The sequence below is a fragment of the Rhinoraja longicauda genome, chromosome 3 (assembly GCF_053455715.1).
Source record: "Rhinoraja longicauda isolate Sanriku21f chromosome 3, sRhiLon1.1, whole genome shotgun sequence".
NCBI lineage: Eukaryota > Metazoa > Chordata > Chondrichthyes > Rajiformes > Arhynchobatidae > Rhinoraja > Rhinoraja longicauda.
The window spans coordinates 99,482,504-99,502,230 of NC_135955.1; the positions used below are offsets into that span (position 1 = coordinate 99,482,504).

Genomic DNA, 19,727 nt, shown 5'->3' on the forward strand with positions numbered 1-19,727 from the left:
TCAGAAAAAGAGACCCTGACTATCCAGCCTCTGGCTATAATTCAAGCCCTCCAGACCTGGGAACATCCTCGTTAATCTCTTTTGGACCTTTAATTTAGATTTGGGTTTATTATTGTCACATGTACCAAGGTATAGTGAGAACCTTTGTTTTGCATACTTTCTAAACAGATTAGATAATACTATATATAAATACAATCAAGTTAAATTCGAGTACAATTGGTAGAGAAAAGTGCAAGATACAGAGTGCAGAATATAGTTCTCAGCATTGAAGCGCAGCAGTTCAATAGATAAAGTCCAATGTCCGTCATGAGTTAGAGGTGAATTAAACAGTATCCTAAATTATTTAAGGACTGTTCAGAATTTTGATAACAGAGTTTGATAAATTTGAAGTGAAAATTGTGCTGGATAAAAATATTGTCTTCAGTCTTGAGTGAGACAGGCTAACTGTCCAGAGGGCTTCACATCAGTTTCAGTTTAGTTTATTGTCACGCGTACCGAGGTACAGAGAAAAGCTTTTGTTGTGTGCCAACCTGTCAGCAGAAAGATAATACATGATTACAATTGATCAATTTACAGTGTATAGATACATAGAAAACATAGAAACATAGAAAATAGGTGCAGGAGGAGGCCATTTGGCCCTTCCAGTCAGCATCGCCATTTATTGTGATCATAGCTGATCATCCACAATCAGTAACTCGATAAGGGAATAATGTTTAGTGCAAGTTAAAGCCAGCAAAGTCCGATCAAGGATAATCCGAGGGTCATCAAAGAGGTAGATACTAGTTCAGCACTGCTCCCTGGCTATGGTAGGATGATTCAGTTGTCTGTTAACAGCCGGGAGAAACTGTCCCTGAATCTGGTAGTATGCGTTTTCACACTTCTGTACCTTTTACCTGATGGGAGAGGAGAGCGGCCAGGGTGCGACTCATCCTTGATTATGCTGCTGGCCATTCAGAGGCAATGTGAGGTATAAATGGAGTCAATAGAAGGGAGGTTTTGGTTTGTGTGATGGCCTGGGTTGCGTCCACAATTTGCTGCAATTTCCTGTGGTCTTTGAATGGAGCTGTTCCCAAATCAAACTGTGATGCATCCTGATAAAATGGTTTCTATGGTGCATCTAGTGAGAGTTGTAGGGGACTTGCTAAACTTCCTAAGCCTTTTAAGGAAGTAGAGGAGCTGGTGTGCTTTCTTGGTTGTTGTTTCAATATGGATAGTCCAGGAGAAGTTGTTGGTGAAATCGACTCCTAGGAATTTGAGGTTTTCAACCATCTCTACTTCTGCACCGTCAATGCAAACTGGGGTATGTGTACCGCTTCGCTTCCTGAAGTCGATCACTATTTCCTTTGTCTATAACATAACATAACATAACGTAACATAACAACACTTTATTGTCACTCAGCACAACACCGAGCGAAATTTCAGCAGTCACACAAAACACAGCAAAAAAGAAAAGAACACAGGACACCCGACCCCAACACAAACATCCATCACAGTGACTCCAAACACCCCCTCACTGTGATGGAGGCAACAAAACTTCCCCTCTCTTCCCCCCGCACCCACGGACAGGCAGCTCGACCCCTACCGAGGCAAACGACACGCACAGCCCCCGCAAGGGGATGGAAGGCCCCCCGGCCGAGCCGCCCCGGGCACCGAAACGTCCCACGGCCACACCGGGCGATGTTAAGTCCAGCGGCCGAGCCGCACCGGGCACTGAAACGTCCCGCGGCCGAGCCGCGCTGGCGATGTTGAGTCCAGCGGCCAAGCCGCACCGGGCACTGAAACGTCCCGCGGCCGAGCCGCACCGGGCACTGAAACGTCCCGCGGCCGCACCGGGCGATGTTAAGGCCCGCAGCCGAGCCGCGCCGGGCGATGGAAGGCCCCGCGGGTGAGCTGCGCCCCGGGGAAGAGACCCAACAAAAGAAAGGTTTCCCCCCGCCCCACCCCACACCCCCACCACACATACACAGCCAAAAACAGAAACAAAAACCATCCCAACACCGACACAAACAAAAAAAAAAGAAAAAAAGACAACAGACTGCCAGAGAGCCGCAGCCGTTAGGCGCAGCCAACTCCTCCCCCTCTCATTCTCTTTAATATCTCTATAATATCATTCGCTATAACATAGTAAAGCCAAATGCTGCAGTAAATCTGCATGTCAGGCAGCATTGCAGGAGAATATGGTAAGTGACGTTTCAGGTTTGGACTCTTCTCCAGTCTGAAGAAGGGTCTTGACCTGAAAAGTCACCTTTCCTTGTTCTCCGGGGATGCTGCCTGACCTGCTGAGAACTCCAGCATTTTGTGACATAGAGTCTGAGGTTGATACAGTGTGGAAATAGGCCATTCGGCCCAACTCGCCCACACCGGCCAACAATGTTCCAGCTATCCTAGTCCCACTTGCTTGCGCTTGGTCCATATCCCTCCAAACCTATCCTATCCATGTACCTTTCCAACTGTTTCTTAAACGATGGGTAGTCCCAGCCTCAACTGCCTCCTCTGGCAGCTTGTTCCATACACCCACCACTCTCTGTGTGAAAAAGTTACCCTTCGGATTCCTATTAAATCTTTTCCCCTTCACCTTAAACCTATGTCCTCTGGTCCTCAATTCCCCTACTCTGGGTAAAAGACACTGTGCATCTACAGGTAGTATAAGAAAATAACTGCAGATGCTGGTACAAATCGAAGGTATTTATTCACAAAATGTTGGAGTAACTCAGCAGATCAGGCAGCATCTCAGGAGAGAGGGAATGGGTGACGTTTCGGGTCGAGACCCTTCTTCAGACTGCATCTTCAGCCGCACCAGCGATGAAAAGCCCCGCAGCCGAGCTGCACCGGGATGTTAAGCCCCGTAGCCGAGCTGCACCGGGCACTGTTGAGTCCAGCGGCCAAGCCGCAGCGGGATGTAAAGTCCAGCGGCCGAGCCGCACCGGGGTGTAAAGTCCAGCGGCCGAGCCGCAGCGGGTGATGTTAGGCCCCGCAGCCGAGCCGCAGCCCGCGCCGTGAGGAAGAGAAAAGCCCCCCCCCCTCCCACACCCACCCCCACCACCCCCTCCCACACATACACAACCAAAAAAATATACAAAAACCATCCCAACACCGACACTCAACAAAAAAAAGACGGACAGACTGCTAGTCAGCCGCTGCCGTTAGGCGCCGCCACGTGCAGCTCGACTGCGGGGCTTTTCATCGCTGGACTGCGGACTTAACAGTGCCCGGTGCGGCTCGACCACGGGACTTAGCTGCGCAAGGCTTGGTCGCGGGCCTTTCATCGCCCGGTTCGGCCGCGGGACGTTTCAGCGCCCGGTGCGGGGACTGTGCGGGTTGGTCGGGGACGAGCTGTCTGTCCGTGGGCGTGGGGAAGAGAGGGGAAGTTTTGTTGCCTCCATCACAGTGAGGGGGTGTTTGGAGTCACTGTGATGGACGTTTGTGTTGGGGTTATGTGTCTTGTGTTCTTTTTTTTTTTCTGTGACTGCTATGTAGTTTCGTTCGGTACTTCGGTACCGAACGACAAATAAAGCTCTGTTATACTGTTATACTGTTATACTGTTATACAGGATCTATTCCTCTCATGATTATGTATACCTCTATAAGATCTCCCCTCATTCTCCTGCGCTCCATGGAATAGAGCCCCAGCCTAAACCTCTCCCTATAGCTCACACCCTCTAGTCATGGCAACATCCTTGTAAATCTTTTCTGAACCCTTTCAAGGTTGACAATATCTTTCATATAACATGGTGCCCAGAACCGAACACAATATTTTAAATGCGGTCTCACCAACGTCTTATACAACTACAACATGACCTCCCAACTTCTATACTCAATACTCTGACTGATGAAGGCCAAAGTGGCAAAAACCTTTTTGATCACCTTCTCTACCTGCGACTCGACCTTCAAGGAACCATGCACTTGTACTCCTAGATCCCTCTGCTCTACAACACTACCCAGAGACCTACCATTTACTGTGTAGGTCCTGCCCTTGTTTGACATCCAAAAATGCAACACCTCACACTTTTCTGAATTAAATTCCATCAACCATTCCTCCGCCCATCTGGCCAATCGATCCAGATCCTGCTGCAATCGTTCACAACCATCTTCACTATCTGCAAAACCACTAACTTTTGTATCATCAGCAAACTTGCTAATCTTGCCCTGTATGTTCTCATCCAAATCGTTGATGTAGATGACAAACAGTGACGGGCCCAGCACCGAACCCTGTGGCACACCACTCGTAAACCAGCATCTGCAGTCCCTTGGTTCTACTTCTCTATTATATTTCTGCACTATCAAACCCCATTTCTCTTTATCACATGACCAAGAAAATCCCTGTGCTACATTAATAGCACGTGGTGGTGTAATTAATTCCAGATGAGATCTAACTTTTCTTTCTGTAACAATGGCAGGATTAACAAAAAAATGCTCTCCACTAGATGGTGCTGCTACTCCACAGTTCAACAGTGCATCAGATATATTTTTGTGCGGTTTTGAGGTTGGCTGTAGCATGAAGTAAAGACCACATAAAATCTATTGTACTTCAAGTAGGCACCACGTTCTCAACTTACAGCCATAGTTCCAGGAGCTCAGACACCATGACCGAGGAACCAAATGGTGCAAACATTATTGATTTTGGATTTAGCGTGGCACAGTGGCGCAGCTGGTAGAGCTGCTCTCTCACAGCACTAGAGCCATGGGTTCAATCCTGACTTCTGCAGCCCGTATGGAGTTTGTATGTTTTCCCTATTACTTCGTTGGTTTCCTCCACATCCCAGAGACATGCAGGTTTGTAGGTTAATTGAACTCTATAAAAATGGCCCCTAATGTGTAAGGAATGACGGATAACATAGAACTAGTGTGAACGAGTGATCGATGGTTTGGACTTAGTGGGCTGAAGAGCCTGTTTCTATGCTGTAAGTTTTGGTTTATTGTTTCTATGTGTACCGAGGTACAGTGGAAAGCTTTGTTTTGCATGCTATCTAAACATAGTATTTTGAATTTAAACTAGATTGGAGTTGATGACAAATGAAAAGACAACAATGGTACCTATGTGGCAGTTGATGCCATTGCCTCACTGCTCCAGGGCTGCTCACGCTGCTCCTGGCCTCAGTGCTGTCCATGTGGAGAATGCATATAATTTCCTTGGTTTTCTTTGGGTGCTCTGGTTTCTTCCCACAACCATAAGTCATGCTGGCAGATTAATTGGTGACTAGAAATGACCCTGTCGTGAAGGTAGGTGACAAAAGAATCAGAGGAGTTGCTGGGGATGTGAGAGAGAGTAAGAGAGGGAATGGAGTTTGTGGGAATGAGAGAGAGAGAATAAGAGGAAGAAGAAAGGGTACAATAAAATTCTTCGTTCATGGGAAGTTCGCAGAGTAATCCGTATACATACCGTAATGATAAATACACCGTTAAGGATAGCAGAATGGTGCAATACTTTCATGCATTTGGAAGAATATTGCCAAGATATTAAGGTGCAATAATGGAATGGGATAAAGTTAAGAGTAAGAGTACATGGCTGCACCTGCAGGGTATGAAAAGCGGTTGGTGCAGGAGTCTGACATAACTGGGGAAACTTTGTACACTGTGGATGACTTGATTGTATTCGTGTAGTCCTTTTGACTGAATAACATGCAAACAAAAAGCTTTTCACTCTATCGTGGTACATGTAACAATAATAAACCAGACTGGAAAGGGTACCGAGAAGATTTAAGAGGATGTTGCCAGGACTTGAGGGTCTGAGCTGTAGGGAGAGGTTGAGCAGGCTGGGTTGCTATTCCTTGGAGCACAGGAAGATGAGGGGAGATCTTATAGAGCTGTATAAAGTCATGAGAAGAATAGATCAGTTAGATGCACAGTCTCTTGCCCAGAGTTGGGGAATCGAGGATCAGAAGACATAGGGTTAAGGTGAAGGGGGAAAGATTCAATAGGAATCTAAGGGGTAACTTTTTCACACAAAGGGGGGTGGGTGTTTGGAGCAAGCTGCCAGATGAGGTTGTTGAGGCAGGTATTGTTCAAATGTTTAAGAAACAGTTAGACAGGTACATGGATAAGACAGGTTTGGAGGGATATGAGCCAAACATTGGCAGGTGGGACTTGTGTAGCTGGGACATGATGGTCGTTGTGGGCAAGTTGGGTTGAAGGGCCTGTTTCCACCCTGTAGGCTGTTCATAAGTCTGGGTGTCTTGGCTTTCAAGCTCCTGCATCATCTTCCAGAAGAAAGGAGAGAAAAAGTGAATGGCCAGGGTGGCAGGCATCCTTGATGATACTTCCACTCCCAGATGCCAATCGAGTGACGATGCACTCGCTTACTTGGGTCAACAACCAACTCTTTCATCTTGCTGATGTTAAGGGCTGGGAGCACCCGGAAGCAACCCATGCTGTCACAGGGAGAACGTGCAAACTCTGCACAGACAGCACCCAGGGTCAGAATTTAACCCACTTCTCTGATGTAGTTAGGCAGCAGCGCTACCAGTTGCCATCCTGACACCATGACACGCGCAGGAGGTCATTCCATTGCGAATCTGTCTGCTCTTGGTCCCATTCTTGATCATGAGCACCTTAAAAGAAATTAATAATTTGATGCCTAGTTGCCAGTTATTTTTTTAAGTCTCAACCAATTCAAATTTCATAAAATGATTTTCTTTTGATAAGGTAAAAAGAGGTGGTGCAGTGGTAGAGTTGCTGCCTTACCGTGCCAGGGAACCGGGTTCGATCCTAACTACGGTTGGTGTCTGTACAGAGTTGTTCTCCCCGTGACCTCTGTGAGTTTTCTCCAGGTGCTCCGGTTTCCTTCTATGCTCCAAAGACGTACAGGTTTGTTGGATAATTGGCTTGGTAAAATTGTAAATTGTCCCTGGTGTGTGTAGGATAGTGTTAGTGTGTGGGGGATTGCTAGTTGGCGTAGACACAGTGGGTCGAAGGACATGTTTCCGCGCTGTTTTTCTAAACTCAACCAAGGTAAAAAGATGTTGAAGGAAAAAAAATGTAAACATAGTCTCAATTTCAAACCAGGAGAATATAATTGCTCCTATCAAAGCAAAGATAAGGATTGTTGTTAGATGCAGGCTGCCAACTGTAGAAAGCAGCATACTTTTGAAATCGACAAAAGATAGGGGGACATACTTGTAAGTTCCATGGGGGCAAGTGTGTTTGTCACGTTACTAGGCTTTTTTTATTCCAAATTCTATGGTAGAAAGAGTTTTTTAAATGATTGGGAAACAAAAGCAACATTGGGCTTTTGGGAGAATAAAATCTCAACCATGCTTATTTCCCGCAAGATCAAAAAAAGTCCTGGCTGGTGTAGGGCACGATACACTTGCTGAACTCGAACCAGGTAAACATTGCTGCTGGATTGTAATGAAGAGGCTTTATAAGGCCCTGGTGAGGCCATATTTGCAATATTGTGTGCACTTTTGGGCCCCACATCTAAGAAGGATGTGTTGGTGTTGGAAAGGCTCCAGGGTAGGTTTACGATGGTATGATGGGGTTAACAATTGAGAGGGAAGTGCCCTGTGAGAAAAGTACGAGTCTTTGGCTGCGAGTCTTTGGTGAGGAGAATACACTTGTTTTTAAGCCTGATTTGTTTTTTGACACTAAAGTAATGGCGGACAAGTTGGTGCAGTGTGTTTCCTGCAGGATGTGGGAAGGTAGGGACTCAGCTGGAGCTTCTGGGAGCTACAGCTGCAAGAACTGTGTCCAGGTACAGCTCCTGAATGGGCCATCCGGGAATGCGAGAGTTTCCTGGACAGGACCTACTGTGAGGCTGTCACGCCAAGGGTCCAGGTCGAGCGAAGGTGGGAGACTGTTTCAAAGGGGAGTGAACGTGGACTACAGGAGACCCCGGTGGCTGTGCCTATGGCAAACACTCTCTTGGGAGCTGTCGGGGCAGAAGACGCTTCCAGTCCGAGCAGCGGACAGGTCGGTGGCTCTAATCCAGGCAAGGAGACCCGACCGGGGAGACCGAAGTCGGGAAGGGCCATAGTAGTGGGTGACTCCATTATCCGAGGTACGGACAGTAGATTCTGTGGCCGCAGGCGGGACTTGAGGATGGTCTGTTGCCTCCCTGGTGCCAGGGTTCAAGACATCACGGATCAGCTTCAGAACATCCTAGCGAGGGAAGCCGATCAACCGGAGTTGTGCACTTGGGCACGAACGACATTGGGAGGAAGAGGAAGGAGGTGCTGCAACGTGAGTTTAGAGAGTTGGGAAGAAGACTGAGAAGTAGGACGTCGAGGGTGGTTATCTCTGGACTGCTACCTGTACCTCGTGCTGGTGAGGGCAGGAACAGAGAGATCAGGGATATGAATCTATGGCTGTGGGATTGGTGCAGTGATTTAGATTTCTAGACCACTGGGATCTCTTCTGGGGTAGGGGTGACCTGTACAAAAGGGATGGGTTACACCTTAATAGCAGGGAGACCAACATTCTGGCAGGCAGGTTTGCTAGTGTTACACGTGTGGCTTTAAACTAAGTAGTGGGGGGGGGTTGACAAATTGGGAATATGAAGATGGAGTTAAAGGGGAAGCGAATACAGGAGAAATTGCAAAGGACTCTAGAATAAGTGGGAAGGAAAGTTCTAGATGGGATAAGAGAGTAAGGTCAGGGCCAATGGTGACTGGTGTGAGAGGGGAGGTGAATACCGAAGTGAGTGTTGTATTTAAATGCGCGAAGTATAAAAAATAAAGTGGATGAGCTTGAGGCTCAGTTAGACATTGGCAAGTATGACGTTGTGGGAATTACAGAAACATGGCTACAAGAGGACCAGGGCTGGGAACGGAATATTCAGGGGTATACGACCTATCGAAAAGACAGACAGGTAGGCAGAGGGGGTGCTCTGTTGGTAAGGAATGATATTCACTCCCTTGCAAGGGGTGACATAGAATCGGGAGATATAGAATCAGTATGGATATAAATGAGAAATTGTAAGGGTAAAAAGACCCTAATGGGAGTTATCTACAGGCCCCCAAATAGTAGCCTCGACATAGGGTGCAAGTTGAATCAAGAGCTAATATTGGCATGTCGAAAATGTAATGCTACAGTGGTTATGGGAGATTTCAACATGCAGGTAGACTGGGAAAATCAAGTTGGTACTGGACCCCCGGAAAGGGAGTTTGTGGAGTGCCTCTGAGATGGATTCTTAGAACAGCTTGTACTGGAGCCTACCAGGGAGAAGGCAATTCTGGATTTCGTGTTGTGCTATGAACCTGATTTGATAAGGGAACTCAAGGTAAAAGAGCCATTAGGAGGCAGTGATCATAATATGATAATGCTTTCAAGAGAGAGCTAGATAGAGCTCTTAAGGATAGCGGAGTCAGGGGGTATGGGGAGATGGCAGGAACGGGGTACTGATTGAGAATGATCAGCCATGATCATAATGAATGGTGGTGCTGGCTCGACGAGCCGAATGGCCTACTCCTGCACCTATTGTCAATTGACTCTCGATCTTATCAGAAATCTCTTGCGGTGTGTTCTACAGTATTTTACCCTGCTGAGCACAGTTGAACTCTAGGTATTTGACACAGTAAACTGAGTAAATAGTTAAAATTAGGAAAAGATAGCTGCAGGGATGATATTGCCAGGAAGTAAACTACTGCTTGTAATTCTGGTCTACTTATCGGAGCGATTTATCAAGGGGCACTGTTGGATCATCCTTATCTGTCTCATGGAGCCTCTTGTATTGTTTACAGCAATTCCTTTGTGTGGTGATAGTTGACACATTTTTGCGCTTCTTCTGGGTTATGTCTAGCGAGTTTATGTTTTTACACAGGCTTTTAATAATTTAAGGGAAGTGCAAGAGGTCTGGATGGTCAAAGGATGGTCAGCCATATTGAAGTGAAAGGAGGCCTGTGGGAATGCTATACTTGTTAAGGTGACCCATGAGCAATGTTTGAAAGTGTGATGGGTCCATCACTTAATTACTGTGTGCTGCTTCCAAAGAAGTATTAAAACATTTGCAGCAGCTTCATAGAACAGAAAGAAACCAGTTTGCACCGTAGAAGGCACTCAATTGCAACCTTTCCCAACTCTTCAGAGGTTTTCAGGTTTCAGAACAGTCAATTTCAACCAGCCAGAAACTGTACCTAATTCACTACACCTTTAACACCATTTATTTACTATGCTAGCAGCACTGTTTGTTTTGTTTCCTTCACCCCTACCAGCTAATGCAGTCTCCTGTGGATTGCATGAGAGGTTACTGAAAGTACGATGTACAGAAATGCTCTCTAGGAACGCACAACATTGTAGGGTCAATACCTTCGTACTGCAAGATATGTTAGATAACAAATAAAGTAAATTGCCAGGGCACTGACTCCTTTTGTTTAATGTAGAAAAAAATCACCAAAAGGAAATAGTCTTGTGGTAGATAGGCAGGCAAAAATATTTAAATGGAATGTAAGCATCAACACTATTTGCAAAAAGGTAATATGCCAATGCTGATGCTGGTTTATGCCAAAGAAAGGCACGAAATGGAGTAACTCAATGGGTCAGGCAACATCCCTGGAGAACATGGTTAGGAGACGTTTTGCGTCTGAACCCGTCTTCAGACTCAACAAGGAAAAAATTCCTTCTAAAAAGAACTTGGTTAAAAATTAATTGTGAAAATACTGTCATTTTTAATTTCATTTGGGTGTGCCTTGTACATTTTGAGTAGCTCATTTCTGAGGCAGTTGAATAGTCTCAAAACACATTAATGCAGGCTCTTTAATGTAGATAGACCAGAATATTTGACAATAGCAGTGGGAGAGATGTTGAAGAACACTAACGATGCAGAACATTTATTCGTCGTTATGGGGAGGAGGGGGTGGTGGTGGTGGTGATGTGTGTGGGGAGAGAAACTGGCTGGGATGTAGTATTAAATCAGAGATTTTTCGACAAGCTAGAACTGTGTGCCAAATGGCACCTCTGTGCTTAGGATCACAAGTAATCTAAGTTACATTGCTTTTCTTATCTTTGGTTGTACATTTGCCCAAAACTTCAATTATTATTCTCAATTATTATCCTTCCTTTGTCCCGCCCGCCTGACATCAGTCTGAAGAAGGGTCTTGACCTGAAACGTCACCCATTCCTTCTCTCCTGAGATGCTGCCTGACCTGCTGAGTTACTCCAGCATTTTGTGAATAAATACCTCAGATTTAAGGTGTTCCATCATAGTCATACAGCGCAGAAACTAGCCCATCGGCCCAACTCGTCCATGCCTACCAAGATAGTCCGTCTGCACTGATCCCATCTGTAATGATTCCCCCTGCCTGCGTTTGGCCCATATCCCTCTCAACTTTTCCATTCCATGTAAAATTTTCCTATCCCTGCTGTTTAAATGTATGATCGAGACTATAAAACCCTTAGGCATGATATATCCATGCTGACCAAAATGTCCCATCTGAGCTACTCATTTGCCTGCATTTGGCACATATCCCTCTGAACCTGTGTAACTGTCCAAGTGTCTTTTAAATGTTGTTATTGTACCTGCCTCACCTACAATCTCTAGCAGCTCATTCCTTATCTCCATCACCATCTGTGTGGAAAAAGTTGCTCCTCGGGTTCCTATTAAATCTTTCCCCTCCCACCTTAAACCTGTGTCCTCTGGTTCTTGATTCCCCTACTCTGGATGAATCGATGAAATACGGAGCAGGAACCCCCGTGGATGCAGATCACAAGCCAACAAAAGTGTTAATAATGGTTCATTACTGTCATTTGTTGCGTAGCAACTGTTTCCGCATAAAGCCACCGACTGCTTGGTTATTTTTGGTTTCTTTTCAGATTCACACAGGTTTCCAGCATGAGATCATCTGGCCCTGTCAACCACACTGTCTCCCGCTGGATGAAAAGCTGCTGCCTCAGCTGCTCAAGGAGGCTGGTTACAGCACTCACATGGTGGGCAAATGGCACCTAGGCATGTACAAGAAAGAATGCCTCCCGACACGAAGAGGATTTGATTCCTACTTTGGTAACTACCTTCTTTTGGTTCATTGCCATTATAATTGAAGACAAATTCTTCCTTAAGTTTAATTTAGAGATATAACGTGGAAACAGCTCCATCGGCCCACCGACCAGTCATCAGCGTTACACTAGTTCTATCCGACACACCAGGGACAATTTACACAAGTCAATTAACCTTTGCAATGTGGGGGGAATCCAGAGCACCCGGAGAAAACCAACGCGGTCACAGGGAGAACGTAGAAACTGTACAGACAGGGTAGTCGGGATCCAACCCGGGTCTTTGGCGTTGTGAGGCAGCAAATCTACCATTGCTGCACTGCTGCATTCATTATTGTATGTGTGAAATTGGTTCAGTTTTATATCGTTGCAAATGCAGCCTTTGCAATGATATGACTTTCAAGAAGTGCCAAAAAACATAGAACAGTACAGCACAAGAAAAGGCCTTTCAGCCCACAATGTGCTGAGCATGATGTCCTCCGCTGCCTGCATGTGATCCAGATCCCTCCACCACGTAGGGCAGCACAGTGGCGCAGCAGTAGATTTGTTACCTTGCAGTGCCAGAGACCCGGGTTCAATCCTGACCTTGGGTTTTCTCTAGGTGCTCCGGTTTCCTCCCACATCCCAAAGGTGTGCAGGTTTGCAAGTTAATTAACCTCTGCAATTGCGTCTAGTGCGTAGGAAGCTAAATTGGGATAACATGGAACTAGTGTGAACGGGTGATCAAAGGTCGGCGTGGGCTCGGTGTTGAAAAAAGCCTGTATACATGCTATATCTCTACATATATCCATATGCTTATCCAAAAGCCTCTTAAATGCCACTATTTTGCTTGTATTATATTCCTCAAAGGCCCCATCTGATGTCATTATTTTCTAAACTTTGTGTACATTTTCCTGACAATTGTATTGGAAATGGTGTACTGCGACACCACTTAGAGTCATCGTCTGACAGTACAGAAACAGGCCCTTTGGCCCAGCTTGCCCATGCCAACCAAGAGAACCAATCTACACAAGTCCCACCTGCCCGCATTTGGCCCATATCCCTCTCTACCTTTCCTATCCATGAACCTGTCCAAATGTCTTTTAAATGTTATAGTTTCTGCCTCTACCTCCTCTGGTAGCATGTTCCATATACCCACCACCCTCTGTGCGGAAAAAGATTGCCTCTCGGGTTCCCATATCCCCTCTCACCTTAAACCTATGTCCTAAATTGTTTTTGCACATTGCACAAAATTAATGGAGTCTATGGACAATGTAGAAAGCCCATGTTAGAGATCTCATTCTCAAAATTTATCAGGAATCTTGCTTTAGTTTTTCTCAAAGAAACAGGCATTTCTGACTTGGCTAACAAGTCTCTACCCATTTACCTTTGAATAGCAGGTTCAGTGTGCTGTTGTGAGTGTTTAAACATTTTGTTTATCCAAGTCCCCTCATGCAGGTCTGAAGTAGGGTCTCAACCAAAATCATCCCCTATTCCTTTTCTCCGGAGGTGCTGCCGGACCCGCTGAGTTACTCCAGCATTTTGTGTCTATCTTCGATGCTACCCAGCATCTGTAGTTCCTACCTATACATGGAGAATCTACAGTGCCCTCCATAATGTTTGGGACAAAGACCCATCATTTATTTATTTGTCTCTGTACTCCACAATTTGAGATTTGTAATAGAAAAAATCACATGTTGTTAAAGTGCACATTGTCCGATTTTATTAAAGGTCATTTTTTATACATTTTGGATTCACCATGTAGAAATTACAGCTGTGTTTATACATAGTCCCCCATTTCAAGGCACCATAACGTTTGGGACACGTGGCTTCACAGGCGTTTGTAATTGCTCAGGTGTGTTTAATTGCCTCCTTAATGCAGGTTTCAGTGAGCTCTCAGCACCTAGTCTTTCCTCCAGTCTTTCCATCACCTTTGGAAACTTTTATTGCTGTTTATCAACATGAGGACCGAATTGTGCCAATGAAAGTCAAAGAAGTCATTATGAGACTGAGAAACAAGAATAAAACTGTTAGAGACATCAGCCAAACCTTAGGCATACAAAAATCAATTGTTTGGAACATCATTAAGAAGAAAGAGAGCACTGGTGAACTTACTAATCGCAAAGGGACTGGCAGGCCAAGGAAGACCTCCAAAGCTGTTGACAGAAGAATTCTCTCTATAATAAAGAAACATCTCTAAACATCTGTCCGACAGCTCAGAAACACTCTTCAGTAGTCAGGTGTGGATTTGTCAATGCCCACTGTCCGCAGAAGACTTCATGAACTGAAATACAGAGGTGACACTGCAAGATGCAAACAACTGATTAGCCACAAAAATAGGATGGCCAGGTTACAGTTTGCCAAGAAGTACTTAAAAGAGCAACTACAGTTCTGGAAAAAGGTCTTGTGGACAGATGAGATGAAGATTAACTTTTTTTCTGAGTGATGGCAAGAGCAAGGTATGGAGGAGAGAAGGAACTGCCCAAGATCCAAAGCATACTACCTGTGAAACACGGTGATGGGGGTGTGATGGCCTGGGCATGTATGGCTGCTGAAGGTACTGGCTCACTTATCTTCATTGATGACACGACTGCTGATGGTAGTAGCATAATGAATTCTGAAGTGTATAGACACATCCTATCTGCTCAAGTTCAAACAAATGCCTCAAAACCCATTGGCTGGCAGTTCATTCTACAGCAAGACAATGATCCCAAACATACTGCTAAAGCAACAAAGGAGTTTTTCAAAGCTAAAAAATGGTCAATTCTTAAGTGGCCAAGTCAATCACCCGATCTGAACCCAATTGAGCATGCCTTTTGTATGCTGAAGTGAAAACCGAAGGGGATTAGCCCCCAAAACAAGCGTAAGCTAAAGATGGCTGCAATACAGGCCTGGCAGAGAAGACACCCAGCATCTGGTGATGTCCTTGAATCGCAGACTTCAAGCAGTCATTGCATGCAAAGGATATACAACAAAATACTAAACATGACTACTTTCATTTACATGACATTGCTGTGTCCCAAACATTATAGTGCCCTGAAATGGGGGGACTATGTATAAATACTGCTGTAGTTTCTACATGGTGAAATCAAAATGTAAAAAAATGGCCTTTATTAAAATCTGGCAATGTGCACTTTAACCACATGTGATATTTTTCTATTACAAATCACAAATTGTGGAGCAAATAAATAAATGATGGGTCTTTGTCCCAAACATAACGGAGGGTACTGTACATGTAACATTTGGTGTAACTAAGGCAATGGTTCGGTTGCACTCAGTCTTGCTATCATCAGTTACCCACATTCATGAATTATTTAGTAGACAGTGGACAATTTGTGAATGTTATCTTTCCACACTCGTTCTTCTATCCCCCACCCCTTTCCCTCACTATCACCTCAACTTTCTGCCTTTCACCTTGCGTGTCATGGAAGTCCCTGTAGCTGAGATTAGCGGACATGACGCACAGCAGGGATTGCGGCTAATGTTTTTCCTCTTGTACTGTGGTTTATGCTACTTATTCTTTAAACCGTTGAACATTGCTGGAGGCAGCAATTTCTCTTTCTTTGTGGGCATATTGAACACTAGAAATGGGTGGTGTGTTCAGTGGACCATACAGTGCAGAATGAGGTCTTTCAGCCAGGTGAGCTTTGAAAGGGTTACCCATTTCACTGCCCCTTTCTTCTCCATAACTCAGCTATGAAACCTCTAATGATTTAATTAACTTGGATACCACCAACCCTCCACCTGGCTCTTTGCAGATTTTTACTTTTCCTAAATTTTTTGCCTGGCTAGTTACTGCAAAAACTCTAGTGTCTTTTAGAGATACAACGCGGAAACAGGCCCTTCGGACCACCAACCAATGATCTCCGTGCACGAGCACTATCCTCTCTACTAGAGACAATTTACAATTTTTACCAAAGCCAGTTAACATACAAACCTGTACATCTTTGGAGTGTGAGAGGAGACCGAAGCATCCAGAGAAAACTCACGGGGAGAACGTACGAACTCCGTTCAGACAGCACCAGTAGTCAGGATTGAAACCAGGATTCTGGCGCTGTAAGTCAGCAACTCTACCGTTGCGCCACTGTGCCACATTCGTAATCTTTCATTCTATCGATGTAAAGTCTGTTTATTTTTTAAGGAACTGTTAAACATGGTGTGTTTTAGATTTAGAGATACAGCGCGGAAACAGGCCCTTCGGCCCACCGAGTCCGTGCTGCCCAGTGATCCCCGCACATTAACACTATCCTACACACATTAGGGATAATTTTTACATTTACCCAATCAATTAACCTACATACCTGTACGTCTTTGGAGTGTGGGAGGAAACCGAAGATCTCGGAGAAAACCCACGCAGGTCACGGGGAGAACGTACAAACTCCGTACAGACGGCGCCCGTAGCCCGTAGTGTTATCTTTTTTGGATAGACATTTTGAGCAATGAAATATCAACAGAGACCCACACCACTGTGATCACGCTCTTATTTCACTCCAACCATCGGGAAGAAGGTGTAGGAGTCCCAAAACTGACCACTAGATTCATAAAGAGTTTCTTCCCAACAACCACTTGAACACGGCACAGCATTTTCCTCAACTGTGAACTTCTAAGGACCTTTTTTTGTTGCACTAGTATTGTGGTTATTAATTTATTTCATTTTGTTATATATTATCTACATGAACTGTGTTTAGAGGCCTGCTGCAAGTACGAATTTCATTGTCCTGTAGTTGGTGCATATGACAATTAAACACTCTCGACACAGGAATCTGATGTGCTGTTGTTTTCTTTATTACTTCTTTAACATTTCAGGTTACCTGTTGGGCAGTGAGAATTATTATACACACGAGCGGTGTTATCACATTAAACCATTAAACATTACTCGCTGTGCACTGGACTTGCGAGATGGTGAGGAAGTTGCCACTGGGTTCACCGGAATATATTCGGGCCATTTGTTTGCACAGAGAGCCATCGACCTTCTATCCAAGCATAACCCAGTTCAGGTAGGTATACAACATAGAAAACTAAATAAGCCTTTTTTGTTTGAAGCATAGATACAAAACACTGAAGTAACTCAGCGGGTTAGGCTGCATTTCTGGAGAATAGGAATAGGTGGCGTTTCGGGTCGAGGCCCTTCATTAGGCCCTAACATCAAACCCAGACCCTGACATCAAAACTTCATCAGCTGTCTTGCCAAAGCATAGGTAGACACAAATGCTGGAGTAACTCAGCGGGACAGGCAGCATCTCTGGAGAGAAGGAATGGGTGACGTTTCGGGTCGAGACCCTTCAGACTGATGTCAGGGGAGTGGGTGGGACAAAGATAGAATGTAGTCGGAGACAGTAAGACTGGTGGGAGAACTGGGAAGGGGGAGGGGATGGAGAGAGAGGGAAAGCAAGGGCTATTTGAAGTTAGAGGAGTCAATGTTCATACTGCTGGGTGTAAGCTACCCAAGCGAAATATGAGGTGCTGTTCCTCCAATTTGCGCTGGGCCTCACTCTGACAATGGAGGAGGCCCAGGACAAAAAGATCAGAATGGGAGGGGGAGTTAAAGTGCTGCGCAACTGGGAGATCAGGTAGGTTAAAGCGGACTGAGCGGAGGTGTTCAGCGAAACGATCGCAGAGCCTGTGCTTGGTCTCACTGATGCACAGAAGTTGGCACCTGGAACAGCGGATACAGTAGATGAGGTTGGAGGAGGTGCAAATGAACCTCTGCCTCACCTGAAAAGACTTGGGGTCCTTGGATGGAGTCGAGGGGAGAGGTAAAGGGACAGGTGATGCATCTTCTGCGGTTGCAGGGGAAACTACCTGGGGAAGGGGTGGTTTGGGTGGGAAGGGCCGAACTGACCAGGGAGTTGCAAAGGGAATGGTCTCTGCAGAAACCAGAAAGGGCTTGAGATGGGAAGATGTGCCCAGTAGTGGGATCCCGTTGGAGGATTATATGCTCTATGCGACGGCTGATGGGGTGGAAGGTGAGGACAAGGGGGACTGTCCTTGTTACGAATGGGGGAGGGGAAGCATGAGCGGGGCTGCGGGATATCGAGGAGACCCTAGTGAGAGCCTCATCTATAATGGAGGAGGGGAACCCCTGTTTCCTAAAGAAAGGACATCTCTGATGATCTAGTATGGAAAACCTCATCGTGGGCGCAGATGTGGCGAAGACAGAGGAATTGGGAGTAGGGGATAAAGTCTTTACAGGAAGTAGGGTGGGAAGAAGTGTAGTCTAGATAGCTATGGGAGTCAGTAGGTTTCTAATAGATGTCTGTCAATAGTCTATCTCCTGTGATGGAGACAGTGAGATCCAGAAACGGTAGGGAGATGTTGGAGATGGACCAAGTGAATTTGAGTGCAGGATGGAAATTAGTTGTGAAGTTGATGAAGTCAGTGTAGCGGAGATAGAGTTCGGGGTTAGGGCCAGTGTTTGATGTACCCTACAAAGCAGCAGCCATAGCTGGGGCCCATGTGAGTGCCCATAGCTACACCTTGGATTTGGAGGAAGTGGAAGGTGTCGAAGGAGATTTTTTAGAGGCGGTTGATGTCCCGCCGGCAGTTGGAAATGAAAAGGTCTAAAGAAGGTAGAGGAGTCCAAGAGGAGGGGGGCTGGTGGAGATGGGAGAAGGGGTCATCACTGGGTGGTGAGGACGACTTCCCCTAGAAAAAGGCACAGAGGTGGAGGCAACCGAAGAAGAGCTCTACATTGAGGCGGACCCGAAACTTGTTGAGGTGGGGGTGGAAGGGAACAAAGGTGAGGCCTCTGCTGAGGACAGACCGTTCCGTATCAGAAAGGGGGAGGTCAGAGGGGATATTGCCAAAGCTCATGTAGTTTTATGGTAGTCAGAAATGGTTTAGGTTTATTATTGTCACGTACAAAAGTACAGTGCAAAACTTTTGTTTCATGCTCTCCAAACAGACCAGATAATACTATACATAAATACCTGCCAAAACATATGTAGTTTTATTTTAGTGAAAAATGGTTTAGGTTTATTACTATCATCTGTACTGTACATGTACAGGGAAAAGCTTTGTTTTGCATGCTACCCAAACAGATCAGATAAATATAATCAAGCCAAGCGCAAGTACAAAAGGTAGAGCAAAGAGAGATTCAGGTTGCAGAACCTAACACTGTAGTACAGTTAGAAATGCCGATGGAGAAACTAAGAACTGCAGATGCTGGTTTACAAAAAAGACACAGAATGCTGGAGTAACTCAGTGGGCCAGGCAGCATCTCTGGAGAATGATAGGCAAAGCTTTGGGTCGCTTCTTCAGATTGAAATGTTGGCTATCATGTTTTCCAGAGATGCTGCCTGACCTGTTGTGATACTCCAGCATTTTGTATACTTTGGAAATGCTGATAGATGTTCAAGTTCAAAAGAAATTTTAAAAAATAGGGTGATTGTATTGGATGATAGTTGATCATTATCTGGGACCAGCACGCAAGGAGTTGCCATGCTAAAACACGAGTCAGACTTTCAAGTGTATTGCGTTTTCAGTTTTGTCAAATACTCATTTCCAAAGCAAGTGAAGAAAGTGGTAATCAAAGAAAATGATATGCCCAGTGACCAAAGGCTGCCATAAAGCAATTTGACAGGGGGAAGCTCTGTTACAAAAATGGAGAAGGAACGGAAATAAGTGTGGCAGGCTAGATATAAGATGATGACGGTGCAGAAAGGAATGATCCTGGTGATTAGTCCGAAGAAGGGTCTCTACCTGAAACGTCACCCATTCATTCTCTCCAGAGATGCTGCCTGTCCCACTGATTTACTCCAGCATTTTGTGTCTATCTAATGATCCTGATGAGTTGATATTGAAGTTGGGGAAACTGAATGGAACAA

At 45.4% G+C, this 19,727-nt stretch overlaps 1 protein-coding gene across 1 annotated transcript in view; it reads left to right on the forward strand.

Annotated features, from left to right (window-relative positions):
- The window catches only part of arsb (arylsulfatase B), an 86,017-nt gene that overhangs the window by 6,209 nt on the left and 60,081 nt on the right, over window positions 1–19,727 (forward strand). Inside the window, exons 2-3 of the mRNA XM_078396745.1 lie at window positions 11,746–11,932; window positions 16,708–16,898. Coding sequence (XP_078252871.1) covers window positions 11,746–11,932; window positions 16,708–16,898 — 378 coding nt within the window. The remainder of the gene's footprint in view (window positions 1–11,745; window positions 11,933–16,707; window positions 16,899–19,727) is intronic.